Genomic DNA, 22,739 nt, shown 5'->3' on the forward strand with positions numbered 1-22,739 from the left:
CCAGGGAACCTGGCACTTCCCTGCTGCCAGCAGGGAGGGACCCCAGCTCCACCAGGCTCCACCTCCTCAAGCCACCTCGACATGCTACTAGCAGGGAAGAGGGAAGAGAATCCACTGCACAAGAAACAGTAGCTGAAAGGACAAATGGGCAGTTTGAGATGCTAAAGACTGAGAAGGCAGCATCAGGTTCCCTTCCCCCAGCAGGGCTTTCCTCTATGGCCCAGGACCTGCAGCCACTGCTCCTCCCATCTCAGCACCACTGCCACCGGCACATCCACCCTGCAGCTCCAACACCTTTTCCTCCTCCATGGCAATATGCTCCCAAGCCTTCCATGGTTCTCTCCTACCCCATTTCCTTCCGAAAACCACAGACAGACGGATCAGCTAGACCAAAACTTAAACCAGTGCAAATGTGAAATAAAAGGGAAAAAAAAAGTCTTTTGCTCTTACTGGACATGCTGCAGACATTGTGCCTAGTAACTGTGGCAATATCTAGTGCAAAAGAAACTTAGCATGAATCTCTTGTTTTCAAATGACATTCAACTCAAACATGCATAGGGAGAGTAAAGTTATTTTATTAAATCATGCACATCACGTGTGTTAGTGCAAATAGTTTAATCTGTACTCCAGAAATTCTATTGTATTTTTATATCTTTACAAAATAGATTTAAAACAATTATTTACTTTAAAAAATGTAATTCTGAAGTTAAGCATTTCAGAACAATATTTGCAATAACCTATATACAAGAGGTACTAAGTACCACTGGCATACGAGTGTTCTGTGGTTGGGTGGCTTCCTGCAACTGAAAAGGATGAAATGAACGAACTAAATGACAACAGTTATTTTCTACAAGTCACTTGTGGACTATTTTCTCCAACTAATAATCCTCCCATTAGCAAATCCCATGTAACTTAAGATAGAACCTTTAATTAAAGGACAACGACCCTTAAAACCTCACAAAGTAAATTATATGCTAAATTTCTATTTAAATATTTAAACTATCTGTCGATTGCCATAACACTTTTTAAAGCCAATTGAATTGCTGAGATTACCTCCCTATTTTGAAGTTTCCTTTAGCAGAGCCATTTTACTTTACCATTCTTTAACATATTATTTAAGTCTTTAATAAACCTTTTTGACAGAACTGCTGAGCTGAACAAGACAACTACTGTCTACATTTAATTCAGCACTAACTACAGTGATTCCCACCAAGAGTCAGCAAATAGCAATGGTTATAGTACTTAGATAAGGAAAATAAACTTTGTAATGGGGACCACTGCATCATACTTACAGCCATGTGATAAGGATCCACAAAATTTTACTACCAAATTAAAATCATCTTCACCTGACAATACTTCATCAGGCATACGATTCCAATTTTGTAGTATTTTATGTATCTAGATTTTCTCAGCTGATCACAGACGTACTGTAGCAGTTCTCTTAATAAAGTTACGTCCACAAAAGCTTATTCTAAAGAGCTTCTCCAGCTCAAGTCAGAAAGTATCAAATGACTGAAAAAATAAACTGATACATGTGATATGTGAGAAGGTATTCATACTTTTAAAGAACGTATCTCTTTAAATATATGAAATTTAATAAATTACATTCAAACTAAAGTTAACATAAGTTGAACCACTGCACTATGTCCATCAAATGACCAAGTACTTGCTCCCAGAAACACCTTAGTTCACTCAAGAACACACACATGCTTACACTCGCACACGCGCACACTAAATACTTTAGGCTGGTCTTCACCATCAGTATCTCTATCTCTTTAAGGCTGGACATGAATTGTGTTTATTCCCAAAACCCATTAATAAAGCAATCCTTAGGAAAGAAAAATACACTTCCTTCGAAAGGCGTGGTAAGAGAAGTTTTCTTAAGTCTTGTTCCCAACAGCTCAGTGACTAACAGCAAGTAAAATGATACACTAGTTTAAAAAAAAATAGATCATACTGAAAGGCACTGAGCACACTGCATCTGTTTCCCAAGTATCTGCAAGGTTACTTGGCTTGGATGTCCAAATCAGTATCATCTTCTTAAATCTAGCAATCAGATTCTAAAGTCAGTGTCCACAACCCTAGCCATTATAAATAATTTGGTACCAAGAAGCCTACTTTAGGCCACCATTATAGTATTCAGAATCCCAACATACTAATTTAAAACTTGCATGAAGTTGTAAGCAAAAATATTGCTCACAGTATGATGAATGACAATTTTATTCCCTCTTTATAGACAGATACATTTTATACAATTTAAAGCAAATGACCCTACTGCTGTTCTCACGCAGAGCTGTGCTGTATTAAGAGGTAAAAAGGAAGAGAATTAATCTGTTTTCCCTCAGTATATGAATGTTGCCAGCTTCTAAAGGGAGGACGGTGTATGGATTCAACAACAGTTCTCATGGAGAAGCTCTGGTTAGGCCTGGGTACAGCACCACGGCTGTTACAGCAACCAAAGCTGCCATCACAGGCATCCAAGGCCATTGTCTCTGTGTGGAGAGAAAAAAGAAATCAATATCATATTTGTTCTAATTCATACTAATCAGTTTACCTCGTGGTTCCTGCAAGTCCTGAGTACCTGTTGATAGGCATCACTACAGTGTTACCCACGAGCCCTGCTGCAGGCTAGTCCTGACTTGGAGCACCACAGCAAACCACGCTCCTCTAGCACAGGGAACTCCACACCTCTTCATGACTGAGGATCGTCTGGAGGACTTTTGGCAGCTCCGTATTTCCAGGTATGTTATTGTACACACCTCAGAGAAATGTGCCACTGAACATGTGAGGGCTTGAGATGTTTAAAACATGGCTTGCGCCAAGTCAAGGCTAGACACAAGTTTATGCACATCTTTAACTTTTGACCGTTTAAATCCAGGTCTGTGTAGCAGATCCTAACATCATTTTTAACAGATTGTCACAATATTGCATGACAACAATGGCATTTTAAGAGGAGGACACACTGAGAGACAAGAGAAAATGCAAGCTGAGAGTTCAGAATACAAACCAACCACCTATTTCTTGTCTTTTTTTCCATCTTTCCATCAGCAATAGTGAGAAAAATTAAAGTGTTTAGAGCCAGAGAGGAATTTCTTAGTTCATAGATAGGAACCAAAGCTTGTTGAATTTTATTATTAGAGGCAAACTCTTCATTTTTCATAGTTAATTAAGCAATGAAGTTTTCTTACAAGCCCTAGCATCGCGCAAAAGGCAGCCCATTTGCTAAGGACAAATGGAGACCGAGTTAGAAGAGGCACGTTCAAGCACCAGTGAGAACAAAATTAATTGTTAGAATTAAAGAAATCACAGAGATGTTAAGTGATTAGTGGATTGCTCAGCTCGTCAGTGTCAACAGAATGGCATATTAAATGAAGGGTTTGCTTCAGGTAAAGAAATACCTGTGAGCATTTCACCATGCACTATTTGATACAGAAATGGCACAAACAGGTGAGAGGGACAAACATACATTGACTGAACAGTAGTGCTTGTACCTTTCGCTACCACAATGGGCCGTAACACCAATACAGGAAAGCCAGGATTAGGCCGATGAATACGGCTGGGACGGGTTGTAATATGGAAGGCTAAAGAAGGGAAGGGATATTAAAAATCACTTTGTGCTATAAATCAATCAGGTAAAGATGATTTAGAGAGGGGAAAATAAGTCAGTAAGTTTTGTTTTAATTGAAATGTATTAAAGACGTCTAACACATTACAGTATTATCTAATCTGGTATACAAAGTTAGTACACCATTCTACTCAAATGAACAGGGATGTTTAAAAATAAAGGGAAGTAAGCAGAAAATGTTCCAAGAAACCTCTTGTCACAACTTGGAATTTAGCACCTGAAAACAATACAAATCTTAAACGATTTGCCTGTATCTTATTTGTAGTTGGTTTTAGTTTTTCTAAGTGAGAGGAAATCCCATTTGGATTTCTTGAGAGACAGACTCACACCAAAAATTGGATTTTTCAGCTACTTCATTCCTTGCTAGTTAGCCTTTTCCATTTTCCATCACCAGCCTCCGGAAAAACAATCTTTTTCCTCCATTAGTGAATCAATTACAGATATGTGCACAGGCAAACCCAGTAGTTCAGACATTTCCGTGAGATTGTAACATGACTGTACAATCCACACTCAGTTACTAAAAAGCAGAGAAGCACATTTCCATCAGAGATAACACAGAGCTCAGCATCTCTGCCAGGTCAGCAGCCTTGTGACCAAATGGAATTCTGAAAATTGATCGAATGCTGCAGCTGGGCCAAACCAGCAGCTGACCAGACTGCAGGGTTCAAACAGCTTATGGCCTCCTCAGAACCATCCACACGTTTTCTCAGCTATGTTGAATTCATGTAAACTACTGCATATTCTGGATGAACAGCCTCTATCTGTGATACGATAAATTAAAAGCAAAAATGGACCTAAATGCTTTTTAAGCTGTCCTTGGAAGACATCTGCTTTCTCTGTATCCTACTCTATATATTTGTGCACACACAAAGACAAACAGAGGTTAAGGTCAAACCATGCCAAATATTTTTGAAACTGTTTGTGCTGAAGCTACCTTGATTTTGTTCAGTCAAATAAATACACAAATGATAAATTCATGCTTAACTTTTCTAAAACATTGTAACTAATAAGTAATATCTCATCCTGTTATGAATTTATAGGAATCACTTATTCATAGAACCTCCAATATGGTTCAAAACACAGGAATATTAGAAGGTATTCTAGTCTTGTTCAATTAATTTTTTTTCAATCAAGGCAAATACTTAACAGAAAAATTATGTGTCACTATTGAAGTTTTTTTCATGCAGGATTATTTTTGTGTCATGGGTGCCACGAATCACAGTGCCACCTTCCCACAGAAAGCAGAAATGATCACAGCAGTGTTCAAAAAAGTGCCAGAGGTTTAAATCAACCAGAGCAGCTGATGTTCTCAAACCATTCACATCATTAAATCTGTCATGTAAAGCGCATCAGGAAGTAACCAGTGACTACAAGCATGCAAGCACAAGTAGTACACCACACTGCTAAGCATTTCAAAAACACAACACTGCAAATTTTTTTTTAAAAGTAAAACTTAAATATTAAAACTTAATATTTAAATGATATCCCAAATGGAGTACAGAAGCCTTGTCTTTTCTAACATTTGTTGGTTCACTGAACAATTCAATAGATTTTTTTTTTGTAAGTTATACACATTCTTGGCAAACGAAACCGATGATAAATATTCATCATATTAAATGAGATCACCTCCAAATGATTAGATTTTTCTCTCACAGACTTATTAATACATAATAAAGCTCCCTCTTGTCAAGGAGCATTGTAACTAGGTGCCTCAATAAAATTGTGCATATTTTATTAGAATATGAAGATACGCAAACTCAGACACAGATGGGCTGCAAAAAGGAACAAATCCCACAGTGGGAAGTCACTTTCTGTCCTCGGAAATGAAGTAGCAGATAATGATTCCAGCATAAGGGGGCAATGGTACTTGAAAAATTTGACCTTGGAACTCAGCCCAGTATCCATGATGTTTGAAACAATCCCCAAGATGGATATGTTTTACATTACTGACTGTGAGTAATGTTTGGTGAGCAGAGTTTGCCCTTATATGGAGGATGCTCTTCATCACACCCTGACCTCCAGGTTTCAACTGTCACAATGAACTCCTCTTATACAAGCAGATTTTGGCAACTGCCATGGCTCCTGCTTTCATTTAAATACTCACCTTTAATTCTTCCTAAAATTTCCTTTTAGCTTTTCCACTTTCATCAGGTGCTCCAATTTCCTTCACAGTATTTCAACCCTTTACTATCCCCCTTTTTCCACTGATCATTTTGATTCTGAGGTTAATGTTTTTAACAGAGCAGAAAATCTCACATTCACAATTATTTATTCAGTGTGATCTCTTCCATTAAAATGGGGTGGGGTTTTTGTCTGGTTGTTTTTGACTTCTGCTTTAAGTAAGTCAAGTAACTCAGCATTATCTGAGCACTGCAGAAAAATTCTAAGCAAGACTCAGGTTCCAAGAGGATTATGAAATCATATTCCTGAAAATATGGCTGAAAAAAGTGAGAAATGCTTTGAATTCTTTACATCTTTGACAGCTCTATACTGTTCGAGGTTTATATTCAAGAATTGATTATGGTAAGGATATTAATACAAACTTCTGGCATCCAGCTGATTTTAGAGGATGGGATCTGTAAAACCTTCTTAGTAGTCAGATAAACAGTTTGCTAAAGTCTGTCACAGAGCATTTATTATCCTCCTGTTTTGTACTGTGCATTACAGGAGCTGTTCACCCTGCACTGAGCACAGAGGCAGTACAGGAAGACAAAAACAGCCCTCCCAGGGTAGTAAGGGACCTAAAATAAGGCTGTGGCCACCTTATAATGGCCTGCCACACCCTTAATGTTTGGAACATTTCAGAATCTCAGTAAAATAAAAAGCTGTCTCCAGCTGGGAACTCAGTTCTAATGATACAACCTCTCAAATAAATTGCAACAGAAAACAGTATTTTCATTAGTGAATAGAAAGGACAGCTCAACTTTACTGTTTAAAGAATGAGCCCATGAGAGATAACCACGGTTAAGAAGCATAAGCAAGAGTAAGGAAGGAGCATCCATTGTAATAAATACTAATAAAATAAGAGCAGCTTGAAAAAGTTTGCTCAATTCATTTGGATACAGGTTTCTCAGCTTTTACCTCTGTATCACTCTTCGAAATCAGAAAATTTTACTCAGTTCTGATTCACTAGTATTTAAGCCACATGTTTTCAAGAGAGCAGATATCTAAGGACATACTTAAAACTGTCAAGCACCTGTAAGTTTAACTTTCATGCATAATTGTAACAGTGTAATGATCTGCAAATCTGCACAGGTAGGACCAGAATGGAATTTTGCATAATATGGTATACAGCTAGCTTTTTTTTTAAAGTCCATCCTTTTCTCTTTGACTCTTCCATATTACTTCAATCAACAGGATTGCCAGTGTCATAACCTGACTTCCCCACACATTTGGTACAGACTTACGTTGTTTCCTTTTTCTTGTAGCAGCTTCAGGTTTTCTTTACATTGTTTGAGCTCTTCCGTGAGTGACTGGTTTTGTTGTTCAGCCACCTCAAACTTTGCCTTCAGCTCTGAGAGCACAGTCTGTGTTCTTTCATACTAAAGACAAAGAGAGAACAATCTGTGGACCCCTGGACACCCAACACATGCTGACAGCTTAGCACACAGCTTCCTTTTCTGTCATCTGCCTAGACTAACTCGCCTTGCATCAGTGCACTCTCCACAAAAGCAGGGTAGAATTTAGATTTCCTTTTCTTCTAAATTAAAATTTTTTGCCCAGCTTGGCAGGGCTAGGATTACTAAACCCAAGGAAATACAAAGTAAATGCTAAGCCTTAATTAATCTCTCATACCAGTTATTTATTATCATATTGGAACAGACTGTAAAAACTACAAATAAAAAACAAGAAAGTGGGGAACAAGGAGTCCTTCACATCTGAATAGTGGTCTTACATCTAGGCTGCAGCTTAAATACCTACACCCCTCTAATAGGTGCAAAAATAAACACTCTGTATGAAGTAAATCAAACCCTCTTCCCACACAGCAAATTCAAACCTAACAGCAAGGCAGGCATTAGAAAAATATTATGCCTTGTTACTGTCATGCCATAACCCTCAGTGTGGGTCAAGAATAAACAGTACTGGGTGAATGTGACATGTTCCTACAAAATGGGTAGCTTTTCTTTTTTCAAATCCACATCCCATTTTTTCTATTCCAGCAGTCCTCCTGACTGGGCTTAGTAAGGACAGAACCAGTGACTTTCAGTACTGGCACTCACCCCAAATTTAGAAGATGCGGCATCTTTACAAATACTTATCTGATTACAAAACAGAGATTAAGATAACTGGGATTTTCAAATTCTGAGAATTGTAAGGAATGTAACATGGATGAATTAATCACAAATCAAACAAAAGGACGGCAAAAGAAACTAAGAGCAGTGGCTGGGGATACACTCAAACTGCTCACAAAGAGGGAAGGAGTAAGTGTTGGAGACTATGGCCTTCCTACAGACATAATCTTTAGAGGCCAGGCAGATTAAATACATGCTCAGAATGCTGGCTCTTCCTTAGGCACTTACAAATCCACTAAGATAAAAGGAGATCTTTGTAAAGAATGTGTAGTCTCATCGTCAAATAAAAGAGTTCAAATCCAACCAGGAAGATCAGACTGTAAAAAAGAATTAACTTTGACTCATAACAGCTAAAGAAACTCTGGATCATGATGGTCATGAAGACTCTGAGTAACGATTTACCTGTCTGAACAGCTTAAAAGTAAATTCATTACAGCAATGCATGAAAGGAAGGTTTAGGAAGTTCCCAAAGAACACATGTTTTTACCTGAAGTCTTCCTTTTTTAGATTTGACTCCCAGTTTATATTTTCTTAGCTACCATTTAAACTGCTTGCAATAAACATAAGAAATAAATTCATTACCAGAAAACTTTCCCTTTTCATTTAGCTTAAAAAGTTCAGCCATTGGGCATTACATTCTTGCAAAATGGAAATGTTTCGTGTTACCTCTTTCTGAAAATCTTTTGCTTGACTCTCAGCTTCACTGAGTTGAGTTTTCAGACTGGCTGCATCCCGTTGATGTTTTTCTCTCAAAGATCCCATCTGATTTTCAAGTTCCTTTCGAGACATTTCAAGAACACTTATATCGCTGGTCAGTGCTAAACTCTGCTTCTGAGAGCTGAAAAACAAATCCAATTGATTCCTTATGCATTTTAAATTTACATAAACAGGCACTTTTCATCCTTGAAAGCTTAACACACTGGTTTTAACATGTAAATGTCAGCTTAGAGCAATCATAGAAGTACAGACCATTATCGTTTCCCTGTACAAAGTGCTGACACAAAAGGCTGGCCATGGTCTTGCTTTTAAATATATGTCCCCAGCTTGCTGTGTATAACTAACATTTAGTACCTCTTTTGGGAGAAAAAACCAACAACAACAAAACTCTTCAGCTGCTGAGGTACCTCCCAGACAAACCATTGTGTCCTTACCTAGAAAGCTCCTTCTCTTGTCGCTGAAGTTCAGATGTAAGAGAAGTATTTTCCTTTCTCAGTTTAACACATTCAGCTTCCAGAGCAATCCACTCTGCCTTCAACTTCTCAAGTTCATCTGCAATGAATAAATTTAATTCAATTAAGTAAAATTATTTCATGACTGCTTCAAGTAACACCAACTAATAAATGCAGGAAAAGCTGCTATTGGTTGTAAATCTCAAATATACTTATCATATCACATGAATTCTCTCATGAGCACCTGTAAAACATTACAGTATCTTCTACTATTATGAGGTTTATGACCCATTACCAGGGAAGTTACTTTCTTCATTAAAGCTTTTTCTAAGGTACAAAGAAATAGAAAACAGTCTTTTTATGGGTCAACTCCAGTATTTTAGAAACAGTGGTAGAAATGCATATTTGAAGAAAATTATTTCCAAGGCTTGAAAATAGCAAGAGAATCACTAGAAACCATGCCTCTGTTACAAGGAAAAGAATGTTTAAAGCAATAAGCTTTGGTGAAGCTTTGGTAGAATTAAAAAGTCAGGAGCTCCCCCTTTATGGGCTTAAACTATAGAGAAGTTACACAAGTCCTCTTAGAAAGTTTTGACAGTATGAATCCCTCAAAATGCAAAAGTTTTCTATCTTTTCTAGGTGGAATTATACTCGGTCTACTTCTGGTATCAAAGAGTACCTAAGTTAATTTAGGCATAACTGACAATAACTGTTCAATGAAACATGCAAAACATCTTTGCTAACACTACGAGCCTTGGTACACACACAAATACATACGTGTGTGTGTGTATACAGACACACACACACAGAGTAAATGACTACAGGCAACAGACAAATGGTGATTCAAATAACTGGCATTCACCACACTGAGCAGGATGCTCTGTTAGCAATGCTCTGTGGCATCTTTCAAACAAGTACCTTTCAGGCGAGAGGCCTCTTCCTTCTGCTGCTCCTCACATTGCTGGCATTTGAGCTTAAAACTGGCTTGCAGATTGACAATTTCTTTTTCGTAATCTGAGGCATCTTTCCTCCACCGTTCAAGCTCTGCTCGCACTGTCTGCAGCTCGGTTTGCAGTGTAGAGATATCTGTGTCTCGTTCTGACGCTGCCTTTTCTGCTACTTTTTGAAGTGACAGAATCTCATTTTGAGCACTCACTAGTTCATTTCGAGTGGTTGAAATTTCATTCTCCTTTTCCTTGCGAAGATTCTCAATTTCTTCTTGTAACCTTCGCAACTGAGCTGGAAAGCAGACATTCGTGTTCATATTTTTTCAAAGTGTACTTAAAAAGCCTAAAAACCCTACCTCCCTTCCTCAACATACTGATATTTAACAGGACTAAAGAAGCCTAAAGCAACTGAAAAAATACATTAATCTTGTCAAATGCTGTACCCTTAAAGACACAAGTATGTGGACCATGTAATACAGAGAGTCAAAAGAAACAAAAATTATGTCTGGACAAAGCTTTCTTAGCCAAGGCTGTGCTGTGTATGTGATACCAAAGCAACTTTCCAAAATCTGAAACCAAGATTTAGATTCAACATCACTGTAAGCAAAACAAGTATTAGAGGACAAGGACATTGGGGCTTTCAGGGACAAGAGGAAAAGCAGGAAAGCTTCTGTCACAAGCCAAACATTTGCAAAGCTACACTGGAAATGTTTGCCTGTTCAGCAGTTAACTTGTGATGTCTATAAATATTTGAGGCACAGAGTAATTTCTACTCCATTCTCAACATGCAGTAGAGGAAATAAACATTATTTCTGTGCAAAAAGCATCTTTCAAAGCACAAGATGAATTTTAAATTGAAAGGGACAGCTGCACCAAGTATACTGAGCTAGAAGAAGGTCCTTTAGCATTTACAGCTTACTGTAAATGTGCAGCAGTCACATACACGAGGCTACTTGACATTTCTGCATGAAGCAAACCCTATAAATTATTCCCATCTAAAACCCTTTCATTACTAAAGACAACTCTGAGCACAATTTTTCATAAACACATATTCAAATAGAATCCATTGTGAACGGTTGGAAAAAAAAGTACAGTACAGAGGAAAGGGAAGTATGAAAGAACAACAGAACTACAGTTGTAACCCTGATTGATGGGAGCAAAGTGTTTAATTTGCTGTGAGTTTCACTTTTAAAAAAAATGTATTTCACATGATTCCAACATGCAGAAAAGCAATTGTTAAATTACTGAAGAATTACTCTGAGAAGAAAAGGTAAAATTCTTAAGAGCACTTGAAAGCCTAATGTAAGATACTGTAGGGGGTCAGAATTACAGATTTCAAGTTGTATGTTTCAGAACCAAAGGGCAAAACAAGGACAGTGAAAAGCTTGGGGAGGATAACCAAGGCTGAGTAACCTTCCTAGATTACTTGTATTATTTTTGTCCTCTCAGTCCATTATAGAGCATGACAGGAAGAATGTGAGTCTTGCTGTAAACTGATAGAACATCAGAGGTACTCAATAGAGACTTGCACCTCCATGACAATTACACTTGATGTTTTTCAGTAGCTACCTATATAGCCATACAGAAAGAATTCATATACTGGTACAACCTAGAAACTTTGTTGATGTGCAATGAAGAAGTAAAATTCATCTTTTTTGTGCCCTCCTCTAAAGAGGCTCCAGCAAGACATTTATCTCATTGAAGACACTAAAGAACCTATGAATTACCCAATTCCCCACTGTGAAGGAAAAAGACATAATGGGAAAAAATATGGTAGTTATTATATATTGTAATACCTAAGAGCTACTATATACAATAGTAAATTAATTTCATGGCAATTCTGTAAAGGATGAAATAGTCTATCTGTTCCATAACAAAGACATTTGCAGCATGATGGATTTTTAAATATATATGAGCAAAATGAGGCTTACTACCACCTCGTTTGTTTGAAAATAATTTCTACAGGCTTATACTAACAGAACAGCAAACGAAGCAGTGAACGAGAACAACCTGACAGTAAGACAACACATGATGCATCAACAATTGCCTTTCCATGTATCCTTACATTAGAAGCCTTGAACCTACCAAAATAATATGCACTAAAACACAAGGAACTACAAGTTGCTAATACAGCAGGTGCCTGAGCAAAGGAATGCAAACCACATCTTCCCAATAGTATTTTCTTCATCAAGCCAAGCTAAACTCCTGCTTCTTGGTGCTGGCAGCATTTCAAAGAAATGTGGGTTTTTTTATTCTGTGCATGTTGTTGGTGAACAGCTTTCCCTTTAGACGTTCAGGCATGAAAACAAGCTCTTGGACAGTCTTGGAATGAAAATCCAAGGACACACACGAGTTGTAAGTTTGGTGGGGTTGTAGAAATAACTTACACAGGAAAATTACTACTAACAATATGGGAACCGTTTCTGAAGCACTGGATATAATTTGAGAGGACAATTAGAAAGAAAACTTCCATTACGTCTCTTGTTTATGTAAGTCATTACCTCATCTAAACTGAATGCTTCACTTCTTTCTTTTTTTTTTTTTTTTAATAAGGAGCAACAAGTTACTTGAATTTCCTTGCTCTACCTATGTGTTCATCTAATGAATCTGACATGTAGAGACACGACCTCAGTTGTTTCTCTGGCACTTTCTCTTCTCTATCACAAACAAAGCCAGCAACACTGGCTGGCCTAAAACATTGATTCCACAAAAATACTTCTAGAAATACATGAAGCTGCCAGTTGGTTGGGTTTTTTTCTGCCCTGCAGTTCACAGGGGCTGCCAAGGGAGAATCCTGACACCTTTCCCCCAAATTGTGAGATCTGTCACACCCTAGAAGTTTGGGAAGCAGCAAAACACACAATGAACATCAGAACATTTTGAACTACAACAGAGAGAGGAGGGAACATTAGCAAGACCTCTCTTGAGAAGGATCCAGAAAACAAAAAAGTACTGAATTGAGAAGAGGAATCTTGCAATTAAGTTTGGCTCTGTCAAGTTCCTACTTTCATTCTCTCTTTTTAGAAGGAAAAAAAATTTTTTTTTTTGCACAGAAATAATTATCAAATATTTTCTAATCATTGTTATGGCATTTACTAATTGAAGAATTTTCATTATTAGCAAGATAACACTCAAAATTAAATTGCTCCTGTCATTCTGAAGATGAGCATTCTATAAGCTTCTCTTCCTTACAAGAGCAATGGCAGAAAATGTAAAGATTCTTTTCTGACAGTCACATAAAACAGCTATTACCTAAGTTTTTCAGTGTAACTAGTATATGACACAGTACACAACAAACTACTGCCCAGAAAACAATTTTCTAGGGCTATTTTGACTTCCTCAGAAAGTCAGGGCTGTCAGTCCACCTGCCTGTCTGCTCATCTGCTTCCAGACATGTTTAGGCCCAAAGCAAATGATATGCTGACAAAGATCCCAAGGGATGAAGCTCCTTAGTTTTGTAACAATCAGTGGCTGAGTAGCTCTTCAAACTAATGCTTGCTCTAGGGAAATCACAACATAATATAACCTTTTTTGGCTTTAAGTCTGGACAGACTGACAGACTCGACCAACAGGCTCACTCACATGCATGGATGACAAGTTAATGTGATACAGAATATGTGACTGACTCAGAAGTTATGTAAATCATGGGATTACATCCTGCTGTAATCATTTTGGGCTGAAGAGAGCATGATTGGTTATATCAATTTTCAAAAAAGGATGGACAGGGTCTCTGTTGCAACAACTTTACTGCATGCTCTGATGCTGGATGTGGATCTGAATGAAAAATTTCATTAAGAGGATCCTACAATAAAGAGACTGAGTATCACAAAACCACCTAAGCTTCTGAGTGCTCTGAAGGCAGTCCCAATAAGAATCCCTGGATCATTCCAAATTGAGAAAGAAGATTAAAAAGAGATGAAGAAGAGGTATCTATTACAGATTACATCTTTTGCATTTTTTAAGTGACTATTAGAACCATAGGAATTGACAGGAAACATTCCACAATAAAATTCAAAGATATGATGAAAGAAATCAGATTTAAAATATACACTCAAACATTTTCCTTTATTAGGGATTATGATGCCACAGAAACACTCAAAACTATATTGTTTCCCTAAAGAGTGTGTGTGGGGGGGGGAAATTCCTACCTTGCAGAGCATTAATTTGCTTGTTGGATTCTTCAACTTGCACTCGATATGCCTTTCTCTCTTCTTCCAAGAGTGCTATAAATAAAAGTGAAAATGTGCCCAAGAGTTTTTGTTAGTAACATGTATTTCAGCTGTATAATTAATTTTACTCACAACCTCCCCTTAAATGAACAGATTAAACAAACATATTATTTCAGGAAGTTATCAACGGTAGTAACTGTGTAAGTAGTTTAATAAAAGTTAATACTAAGACATCATTCCATTATTGTGGTAGTATTACAATTAATTTGAAATTAATATCATCTGTTGCCTGACCCGAAAACTCCATGTGTGCTAAATGAAAACTGGTGTGGGAGAAAAAAAACCAAACCTGTAAATATGAAATTAAACTGGACTATACTATTTCCTGTCAAAAACAATAGAGCTACATAGCTGATAGGATGATCTAACAAAGAGCTACCGCTGAAGACATTCAATTACATCCATTATCTGACTAAGGATGAAATATACAGTGTTCAAGGATGTACTCAGTACTATGAAAACATGTTGGTTTATCTTGAACTACCTGATAAATACCCTACAGAACCAAGTTGATCTGGGTCTCACCTTGAAGTTCAAAGCATTTTTGTTTACTTGTCCTAGCTAGCTCTTGGGCTTCAATCAGCTCCTTGTGCAGTTGCTGAATTTCTTGCTTAGCCTCAGTCTCTGATTGTGCACCCTGCAATTCATCTGGTAAAAGAACATTTTCTTTAAATCATAAATTTGTACAACAGTTTAATTTGCACTGCCATGTGATGATTGGCAACTTTTTACTCAAATCTTCCAAAGTTAGTTAAATTAAACTCAAAATTGGATTAGGCAAATATTAGCAAAAATATTAATATACTTTTAGAAGTAGTAAAACATATGCAAACCTCAAAACATTCATTGTACGTAACATGCAGTATGAAAAAAAATAACAAGGAAGAATTAGAGAGTTTTTAAAAACACTATACAGCCTGGCAAGGACTTCTGGATTGACAAAAACACGGAACAACAAGCCTAAGACAATCCTTGACTGTGTTTACCACTTGTCTCTTTTTAAAGGAAGCTGCTCTAAGCCTGTCTCAGTGCACAGGCTCAGGCAAGAGCTGCTGTTCTGTGTCTCACTGCTGCCACCCACCCACCACACTGCCAGGCTCAGCCCCTCCCTCTCCCTCGGGGGACCAAAAAGGAAAGGAAAAATTTAGGGAAGTTTTCTAAAACAAAACTAAGACAAAGAAGAAAATTCAAGCCTCCTTATTTCATTCAGTGGCCTTAGTGAATACCAAGATAAATATTGCACTTAATTTTTTTTTATTATATCTTAAAATATTAGGTATATCTTTAGTATGATCATAAGTCTATGCACGTTATTTAAACACTAAATAAAACCACTTTCCCTTCCCCATAAGTTTTGTATTAGCTAAAATGCATATTAAATGCCTCTTGTGCTTACAAGAGATGACTCGCAGTCACAGACAAATTAAATACTTTTACAGCTGAAGTTTTGGAGGAATTTAAAAGAGGAAAACTAAGTATTTGTTACTAAGAGCAGTGTCCTCTAATGGGCACACACTGGAAATTAGATGCAGGAACACTCCAGCCTCCAGGCTTCTGCAAAGCCAGGAACAGCATGCAGCAAACTCTCATTTACTAGATTTTCCTTAAGCAGTGTCCGTGCATAAACTGATCTTTCAATAGGCACAAACAGAACTAATAAACTCTAGAGGTACAGGGCTAAAACTTGATATAAAGCTCCTTTGGTGAGAAAGGTGATGCCTTAAGAGGCCTTTTAGACACAGAGACTGGGCAGGAGTAAAAGAATAAAATAGGTATTTATTTGAAAGGCTTTCAAAGGTACCCCCTGGGAGCCAGAAGCTATTGCCAAAAATGGATGCCAAGATGGACGACAGGTCACAGGTTCTTCACACTTTTAAAGGTTTGGTTCATTTGCATATCAGGGTTAATTCTCCAATTAAAGCTTCAGTTCAATGATGTCATTTCCCCTCTGCTTGCCCCCCCTTAGAAGCTCTTTGGATTATACTTTTTGGGCCTAGGACAGGCTGGGTGACCTTGGAGTGCAGGCCCGAAGAGGCTTTTGTTATGTCTACCCAGCCTGAGAGAGCAGAAACCAACAGGCCACAAGAAACTTCAGAGTTACACTCTAAGCAGTACAGGATTTGAAAAACACAAAGGTCAAGGTATAAAACATCAAAGGTAAAGGAAGGAAATTGGTGAAAGAATTCCAGCTGTGTATCATTGGAGAAGGGGGATAGAAAAGGGACACATTACACAGTTACCTGCTCAATAAATGTCTGCAACTACAGACCATATGGATTTAAGATAAAGGCTTAGAAAAAGTATTGCTTTGGTTGCCTGGACCTCTCACTAATAAGGAAAAAATAAAAAGCCATAATTTAATTCATCGTTATACTTTTGACATTCATATTTAGCTGTATGTGTTACCAATAAAGTAGATTTTTTTTTCTTGTTCTCTTAATTAAGAAAATTGTTAAGCAAATCGTGCTAAAGCATTCATACTGCATCTCTCTAAGGGGCTGTTTTTCCTGCTCTCGCAGTAATGAACTGGTGGGTTTGAGCAGAGCTGGGGACACACATGTGCTTTTAGACCTTTTCAGAACAAAATTATGAGAGCAGAAAGAACAGAGAGGACTACATATTTCATCCAAATACTTTGTTTTATAGTTTATTAGTTCTAAACCCAAGTTTCTTTTTACTGAACATGTTTTGTTCTTAGCTTCTCATGGATAAAGATTTAGGGCAATTAGACTTTCAGCCCTCCTTAATGAGACTTTTCAGAAGAAATGGATGAGGAAGTTGACAAATTATGCTCAAATCACACCTGATAAAGAAGCAGTGTCCCAAATCCAACAACAGACACCCTAAATGAACTTTCTGGTGGCAGTGTTTTCCAGTCAATGAAAGCACAAATCATAAAAGACAGTACTGCTTCAAAAGAGATGAGAGGCTCAATTTAAGGGACAACATAATCTGTTTAGCAAAGGCACCATCAGGGTAAACTCTTTCCTACCTCAACACAAAAAAGGAATTTCCATCTGCCTGACACACTTCTAAATCAAAAGCCAAGAAACATAAGCACAAGAGAATATTGGCTTTTTAGTCTTACCCAAACTGAAAATTTAATGTCTTTTAGCTCAAAGCAGATACAATTTTTGTGCTAATTCCAGTTTTAAAAAGTACTTCTTCAATGAGTAGGACTGCCCTATTTATAAATAATAAAACTATTAAATATCATCACGCTTAGAATCAGTTCCCTTAAAGAAGCCAATTCACATCACGACTAACTGTTCTCGGAGAAGGCTAAGGAGTTACCATTAATTACAACAAGGTGCCAGAAAACATTAAATAAAAAAGAAAAGGTCAAATATAGCAATTTGAAAACCCTCATTCTTTTTTTTCTACCTCATGGAAAATTTTAATCTGTGATCAGTTTGTTTGCCACATTGTAAGAAATGTTCTCAATTAATACCAGTATTTCCCACAAAAGTATAGTGAGGCTTCCCTTAACATTGACTCTAATGGTAATTTTAAAATTGCTTAAAAAGCTTTTTTTTAACAATTTTAATTTAAAACAATTTTTTTGATAACAGAAGCACACAGGCTGTGGTTTTAACTGATCCCTTATCTGTATATGCTTAGCCTGTGGAAGCAACTTTATGAGCAGCCTGGTATTTCTTCAAGCCTCGCTTCTGAAAGTTCACTTTCAGAATTTTGCAGGATTTCTCAGGTTATTCAGAAGACAATATTCAGGGTACTCTGGTGAAGTCAGACAAAACAATTAAAACTGAGATTTTTTTTAGCTTTGTAAGATCCACATGGAGGAAACTGTATCATATATTTAAAATAAAGTATCTGGCTATTCTCACTTAAAACAAATGGTTCCTAAACTTTCTGATCCAACTGACCACTGTTGATTTTCAAAATTTCTTATGTAAATTACCACTATTCAGCAAACCCTCATCTGAAAACATTTCCTACTAAGATTCTATGGATCAGTCTTGTAATTACTATGAAAACACAGGGACACTGGTAAGTAAGAACAAGATTACCAATCTTCCAATGACATTTATTGCTTCTTTCCATCTCTTTAACATTTACCTGTCCTTAACTTTGCAATAAGTAGTCACAAACAGCCTGTTTAAACAGAAGTGTCCAGGGAACTGTTATGAATGGTTAATAAAGTCATTTACCTTGTGGGGAAAAAAACAAAGCCAACTAATCTGTGACAGCCTCCCCCCTTCCCATCCTTGCCAGATTCTGACTTGTAGAAACTTGAATCAAATCCTGAACGCACTCAGAAATTTTGATGAAAAATGCTTGGAAGAAAACTACAGCAGTTAGAAGTCTCGTAATTTTCTTGTTCCATTAATTTGTTCTGTAAATTCCGACAAGACCACTGCCTTTTCCAGCGGCTGTTTCCGCATTCCAAACAGCCACCAGATCAGAAATGTTCTCACTCTTCCTTAATTACATGACTGCATAACAAGTCCACTTGAAAACCTCTCTGAGACAAATAAGATCCTTTTTAGGGCAAAGTCAGGCACATGAAGTACCTTACTGAAAAAAACTCAAACAAAACTGTGGGGTTTATAAGCTCTTCATAAAAATTAAAAGGGCAAATGATTCATTGCACAGATATTTTTTAATGGTTTGTGAGAGCTAAATAGGAATGCCCATAAATAGCCTCAAGTGGAAAAGTTGCTGCCAACCTCAATTTTATAACCAAAAGAACGACTATTATAATCACTACAAACAACTTTATCAAGTTCTACCTTCTAGCATAGGAAGTCACTGAATATACTTGCTATTAGTTGCAGATATTAGAGCAAACCCCAAACAGAACATGCCCAGTATCTCAAACACTCCTTTCTAAACTATTTTGCTGAACTGATGTCCACTGGGAAATATCACACTCAATTTTATACATGTTGCCAAACAGCAAAAGTAATTTGTGCAATTTTTGGAAGCCCTTCTGTTGTAAAATTAGGGAGTGTAAACAATTGCAGAAAAAAGCTCTTTTACAGGTCTCCTACGTTCCGTTATGGTTTCCTGTCTTTCTGAATCACAAAGAACTGTGACTTTTTTTTTTATTTGTGATCCCAGTAGGAGCATAATTTTACAGATCTTATCGAGTGTCTAATTGTTAAAGAAGCATAAAATTATTTTCAGTAAGCTAAATGTAATAACTGATTAATATGCCACAAAAATTTTCAGCTAATGAATATGTAAATATCTGCTTGCTAATTAAGTTTTCAGTATATGTCTTCAATGCAAAAAATTTTAAAAATTTACTTTTATAGCAATGAAGCTCAAGGCTAAGCCTCAGCAATCATTCTAACTACAGTTATAACACAAACTTCAAATCTTGATTGTGTTAAAAAGAAAATCTAAGATCTTGTTTTGATTAACCCATCAGATGCAAACTAACAGAAGCATTTCTGACAGTGATGGAAGCTATGCAAGTAAAATTTGACAATGCTTGAAAAATGTCAGTGATGGAAGAATCCCTCCTCTCCAGAGCTATCAGTTTTAAATGTGTGCTGACTCTACTTCTCAAGTCAAAGTTATAACATGTAAATTCCTAGAATAGCGTTGGTGAGTGCAGAGATTACCTCTATACACAGATTATTTCTATAGCAACACTCAAAAGTGTGCTTTTACATCACATCGCCCAAAGCAGTCATTACTGATATTTAAATTTAACTCTTTATACTACGTGATTAAAATCTTTGAATTCCAGCATTCTACTTTAATGCACATTTGATAAAAACCAGGTAGGTAAAAAGATTACATATATGGATTATGCATCTAAAGTTGCAGAAGTGAATTTGTTTACCTTTTAGAAGAGCTACTTTAGCAATAGGTTCATTTAGATCTTGGTCATCCATTTGAGCATCTAAAAAAAAACCCCACACCTTTCAGAGAGCAGGCAGACTGCAGACAGTTCTCATATACACATTCTTTACATGGAGAGAAGCTTTTATGTTCTCAATTTACATGAGCTGAATTATGAAGCCGCAAAATAGACAATCCTGTTCTAAGCTTGCATCTGACTCTGCATAATACACTCCATTCTTTTCAGAAAATGCTCCTGATTACCTAGATTTAATTCAAACCAATTTGAGGTTACAGAAATCTCAGTTAAACTCTTACCTGTAGTGTCGTCACTGCTTTTTTCCTTGCTTGGGCTAAGGGTGTCGGACAAATCGTTCGATTCTTTGACTCGTGCTTGGTTCTCTGCAAAAGACAAGGAAAAGCAACTACAATCAATCAATGCTTTGTTCATAATTTCTCCTATACACCAAACTACTGCTAAATGTCAATAGAAAACGACTTGGTTCAAGAAACAGTTAAAAACCTGCTGTTTGCTTATTTCTTTGCAAGTCTGGGCTAAAATGGATTCTGCATCCCTGGAGTCATTAACCCAGCCTAGCCTCTAACAGGGGATGCAACTGCCTCATGCACAGCTTGAACTTGGGTTAATGCTGTGTTCTTGCCAGCTGGAACTGTGGAAAAGCTGATTCAATCAGCAAACAAATAAGAAAAGAAGACTAGAACAATGCAGATACTGTAGCAAGTTAGAAAGAAACTGCTGTTAAGAATAAAACTGTGCCTCAGTATTTTGGACAAATAAAATAATAACAACAAGTCTTGTACATACTGTACTGTTCAAAATAAGTGTGGTGTGAACCATTAAAGAATCACAGCAATCTAAATTAATACACTAATTCCTAGAAAGAATTTTCAGTTTAAATTGTATTAAGAGAAAGCAGTGTATGTTCTTTCCACCAAAAAAAAAAAAAACCTTCATGAAATATCTGTTCATATATAATACAGCTTACTGAAGCCAGACAGCTTTGGTTTTTTTTGGATTGCTGGTTTTTTTTTGTTGTTGGGCTTTTTTTCCCAGTCCTAGATTTTTAGTGGAGATCACATATTTCAAAAAATGAGGGGATTTAATTACACCAGTGCATCCTTTTCCCAAACAGAATCACCCCTGACTCAAAGTCTAAATATTATATGTGACTGAAATATACTTTTAAAAATTTGTCTTAAATAACAATTCTGGTTTAGTTCTGATGGGTCCATCAAAAAAGGACACACCATCTCTGTATGTGGGCTAACCCAGCAGGTCTGTCAGCAAGGAACTGTCACTAACATGCAGGTGAGGTTATGCAAAATGAAATCTTTCTTGGCTGCCTATTCGGAGCCTCGCTTTGACAGCACTGCTGCCCACCTGCAGGTTAACAGAGGTTTCCTCTGAGTCTCAAGTTCCAGGCAGAGATATTATATAAAAAAGGGGTCAATACAGCATTCCCAGTACACAGACTTCTACCATCCATGCAGAAAAGCACAGAGAACACAAATAATTTCACCACATATCGATAACATACATGCAACAATGAAGTACCAGGACACATGAAGAAAGAAGCACATCAATAAATAAATCGTGTTATACAATAGGGTTAGTGTATGAAAATAAGTAAAAACCAAAGGGGTAATGAGACATCTTTTCAAACAATGAGAGAATACACAGAACTAAATTTCTCCAAAACTAAGTAAGTGGAAACTGGTGACAACCTGTGCACCTACATGAGGAAACCCACATGACAGAACATAGACAGGTTAACAGAAAAAAAACCCCTGAAGTTTTCTTCATCTAACATGAAACGTTCTCTATAACTGTGTCAGATTAACATCTATTTATACATGAAACAGAAGGCAGCAGGTACAACAAAGCAGCTGATGAAGAGCCAGACTCTTCCCATCCTAACGCAACCGAAATAACTGGAGAAGAGGAAGGGAAAAAGCACCTGTACAGTTAAAGCACATTAGAGGTTCAGACCTGGCAGTTATTCCAAACAACTCCCATGATTTTAGCAGACTTCAAAGTTCATCATGATTGCTGTAGTTAAAAACTTAATCTTTGGGGGTGGTTCTTTGCTAAAACAAAAAGGGATCTTTCTTATTTTTAGGAATAAGGTTTTAAACTAATATCTAAAGATGTTACAAATCAAAACATTTTACATTATCATATAGAATCAAGCTCAAAGGACTGTCATTAAAACTGCAATAATTACTAAACCAAGTAATACATTCTTTTTTAAACTATTCAGAAAAGTATAACCTAAAAGCCTCACCCATGTCAGTTATATTAGTGGTCGATCCAGAAGCACTAAGCTGAGCAAGATCCATTTCCAACTAACTTTACCATATCTGGGCATCCATAGAAATACTGCTCTGTGCAAAATGGGAGGAACAGTGCGAGCTCCAACCACTGAATTAATTCTCTCTCCCACAGCTCCCCCTTATATACTTCCCTCCCAACCACCCTCGGTACACCAGCATCTTCCTCCCTCCTGTCCTCCTCCCTCTGAAAAAAGGCACAAAAGATTAGGCACCAGAGGAAAGATGCACCAGTTCTACATGTGAAGCAGCAGAAGTCAAAAAGACAAATTATTAGAAACCTGCTTCCTATTCTGGAACCAGAGTCG

At 37.1% G+C, this 22,739-nt stretch overlaps 1 protein-coding gene across 32 annotated transcripts in view; it reads right to left on the reverse strand.

Moving 5' to 3' along the window:
* Nucleotides 1–555: 555 nt before the first annotated feature.
* Nucleotides 556–22,739, reverse strand: part of LOC125331442 (sarcolemma associated protein) — a 79,005-nt gene continuing 56,821 nt past the window's right edge. For 14 of the 32 annotated variants that reach the window (XM_048315438.1, XM_048315431.1, XM_048315426.1 and 11 more), the window contains 9 exons: nucleotides 20,398–20,481; nucleotides 20,081–20,140; nucleotides 14,788–14,910; nucleotides 14,182–14,256; nucleotides 10,005–10,325; nucleotides 9,069–9,186; nucleotides 8,584–8,755; nucleotides 7,033–7,167; nucleotides 556–2,492 (listed from right to left, as the gene is read on the reverse strand). In XM_048315438.1, the coding sequence (XP_048171395.1) occupies nucleotides 2,403–2,492; nucleotides 7,033–7,167; nucleotides 8,584–8,755; nucleotides 9,069–9,186; nucleotides 10,005–10,325; nucleotides 14,182–14,256; nucleotides 14,788–14,910; nucleotides 20,081–20,140; nucleotides 20,398–20,481 (1,178 nt within the window). In that variant the 3' untranslated portion in view covers nucleotides 556–2,402. Of the gene's footprint in view, nucleotides 2,493–3,491; nucleotides 3,582–7,032; nucleotides 7,168–8,583; nucleotides 8,756–9,068; nucleotides 9,187–10,004; nucleotides 10,326–14,181; nucleotides 14,257–14,787; nucleotides 14,911–20,080; nucleotides 20,141–20,397; nucleotides 20,482–20,602; nucleotides 20,710–22,385; nucleotides 22,541–22,739 lie in introns of those variants that run through there. The other 18 variants (XM_048315442.1, XM_048315424.1, XM_048315434.1 and 15 more) reach the window with 8 other exon arrangements.

The sequence above is a fragment of the Corvus hawaiiensis genome, chromosome 11 (genome assembly GCF_020740725.1).
Source record: "Corvus hawaiiensis isolate bCorHaw1 chromosome 11, bCorHaw1.pri.cur, whole genome shotgun sequence".
NCBI classification, from domain to species: domain Eukaryota; kingdom Metazoa; phylum Chordata; class Aves; order Passeriformes; family Corvidae; genus Corvus; species Corvus hawaiiensis.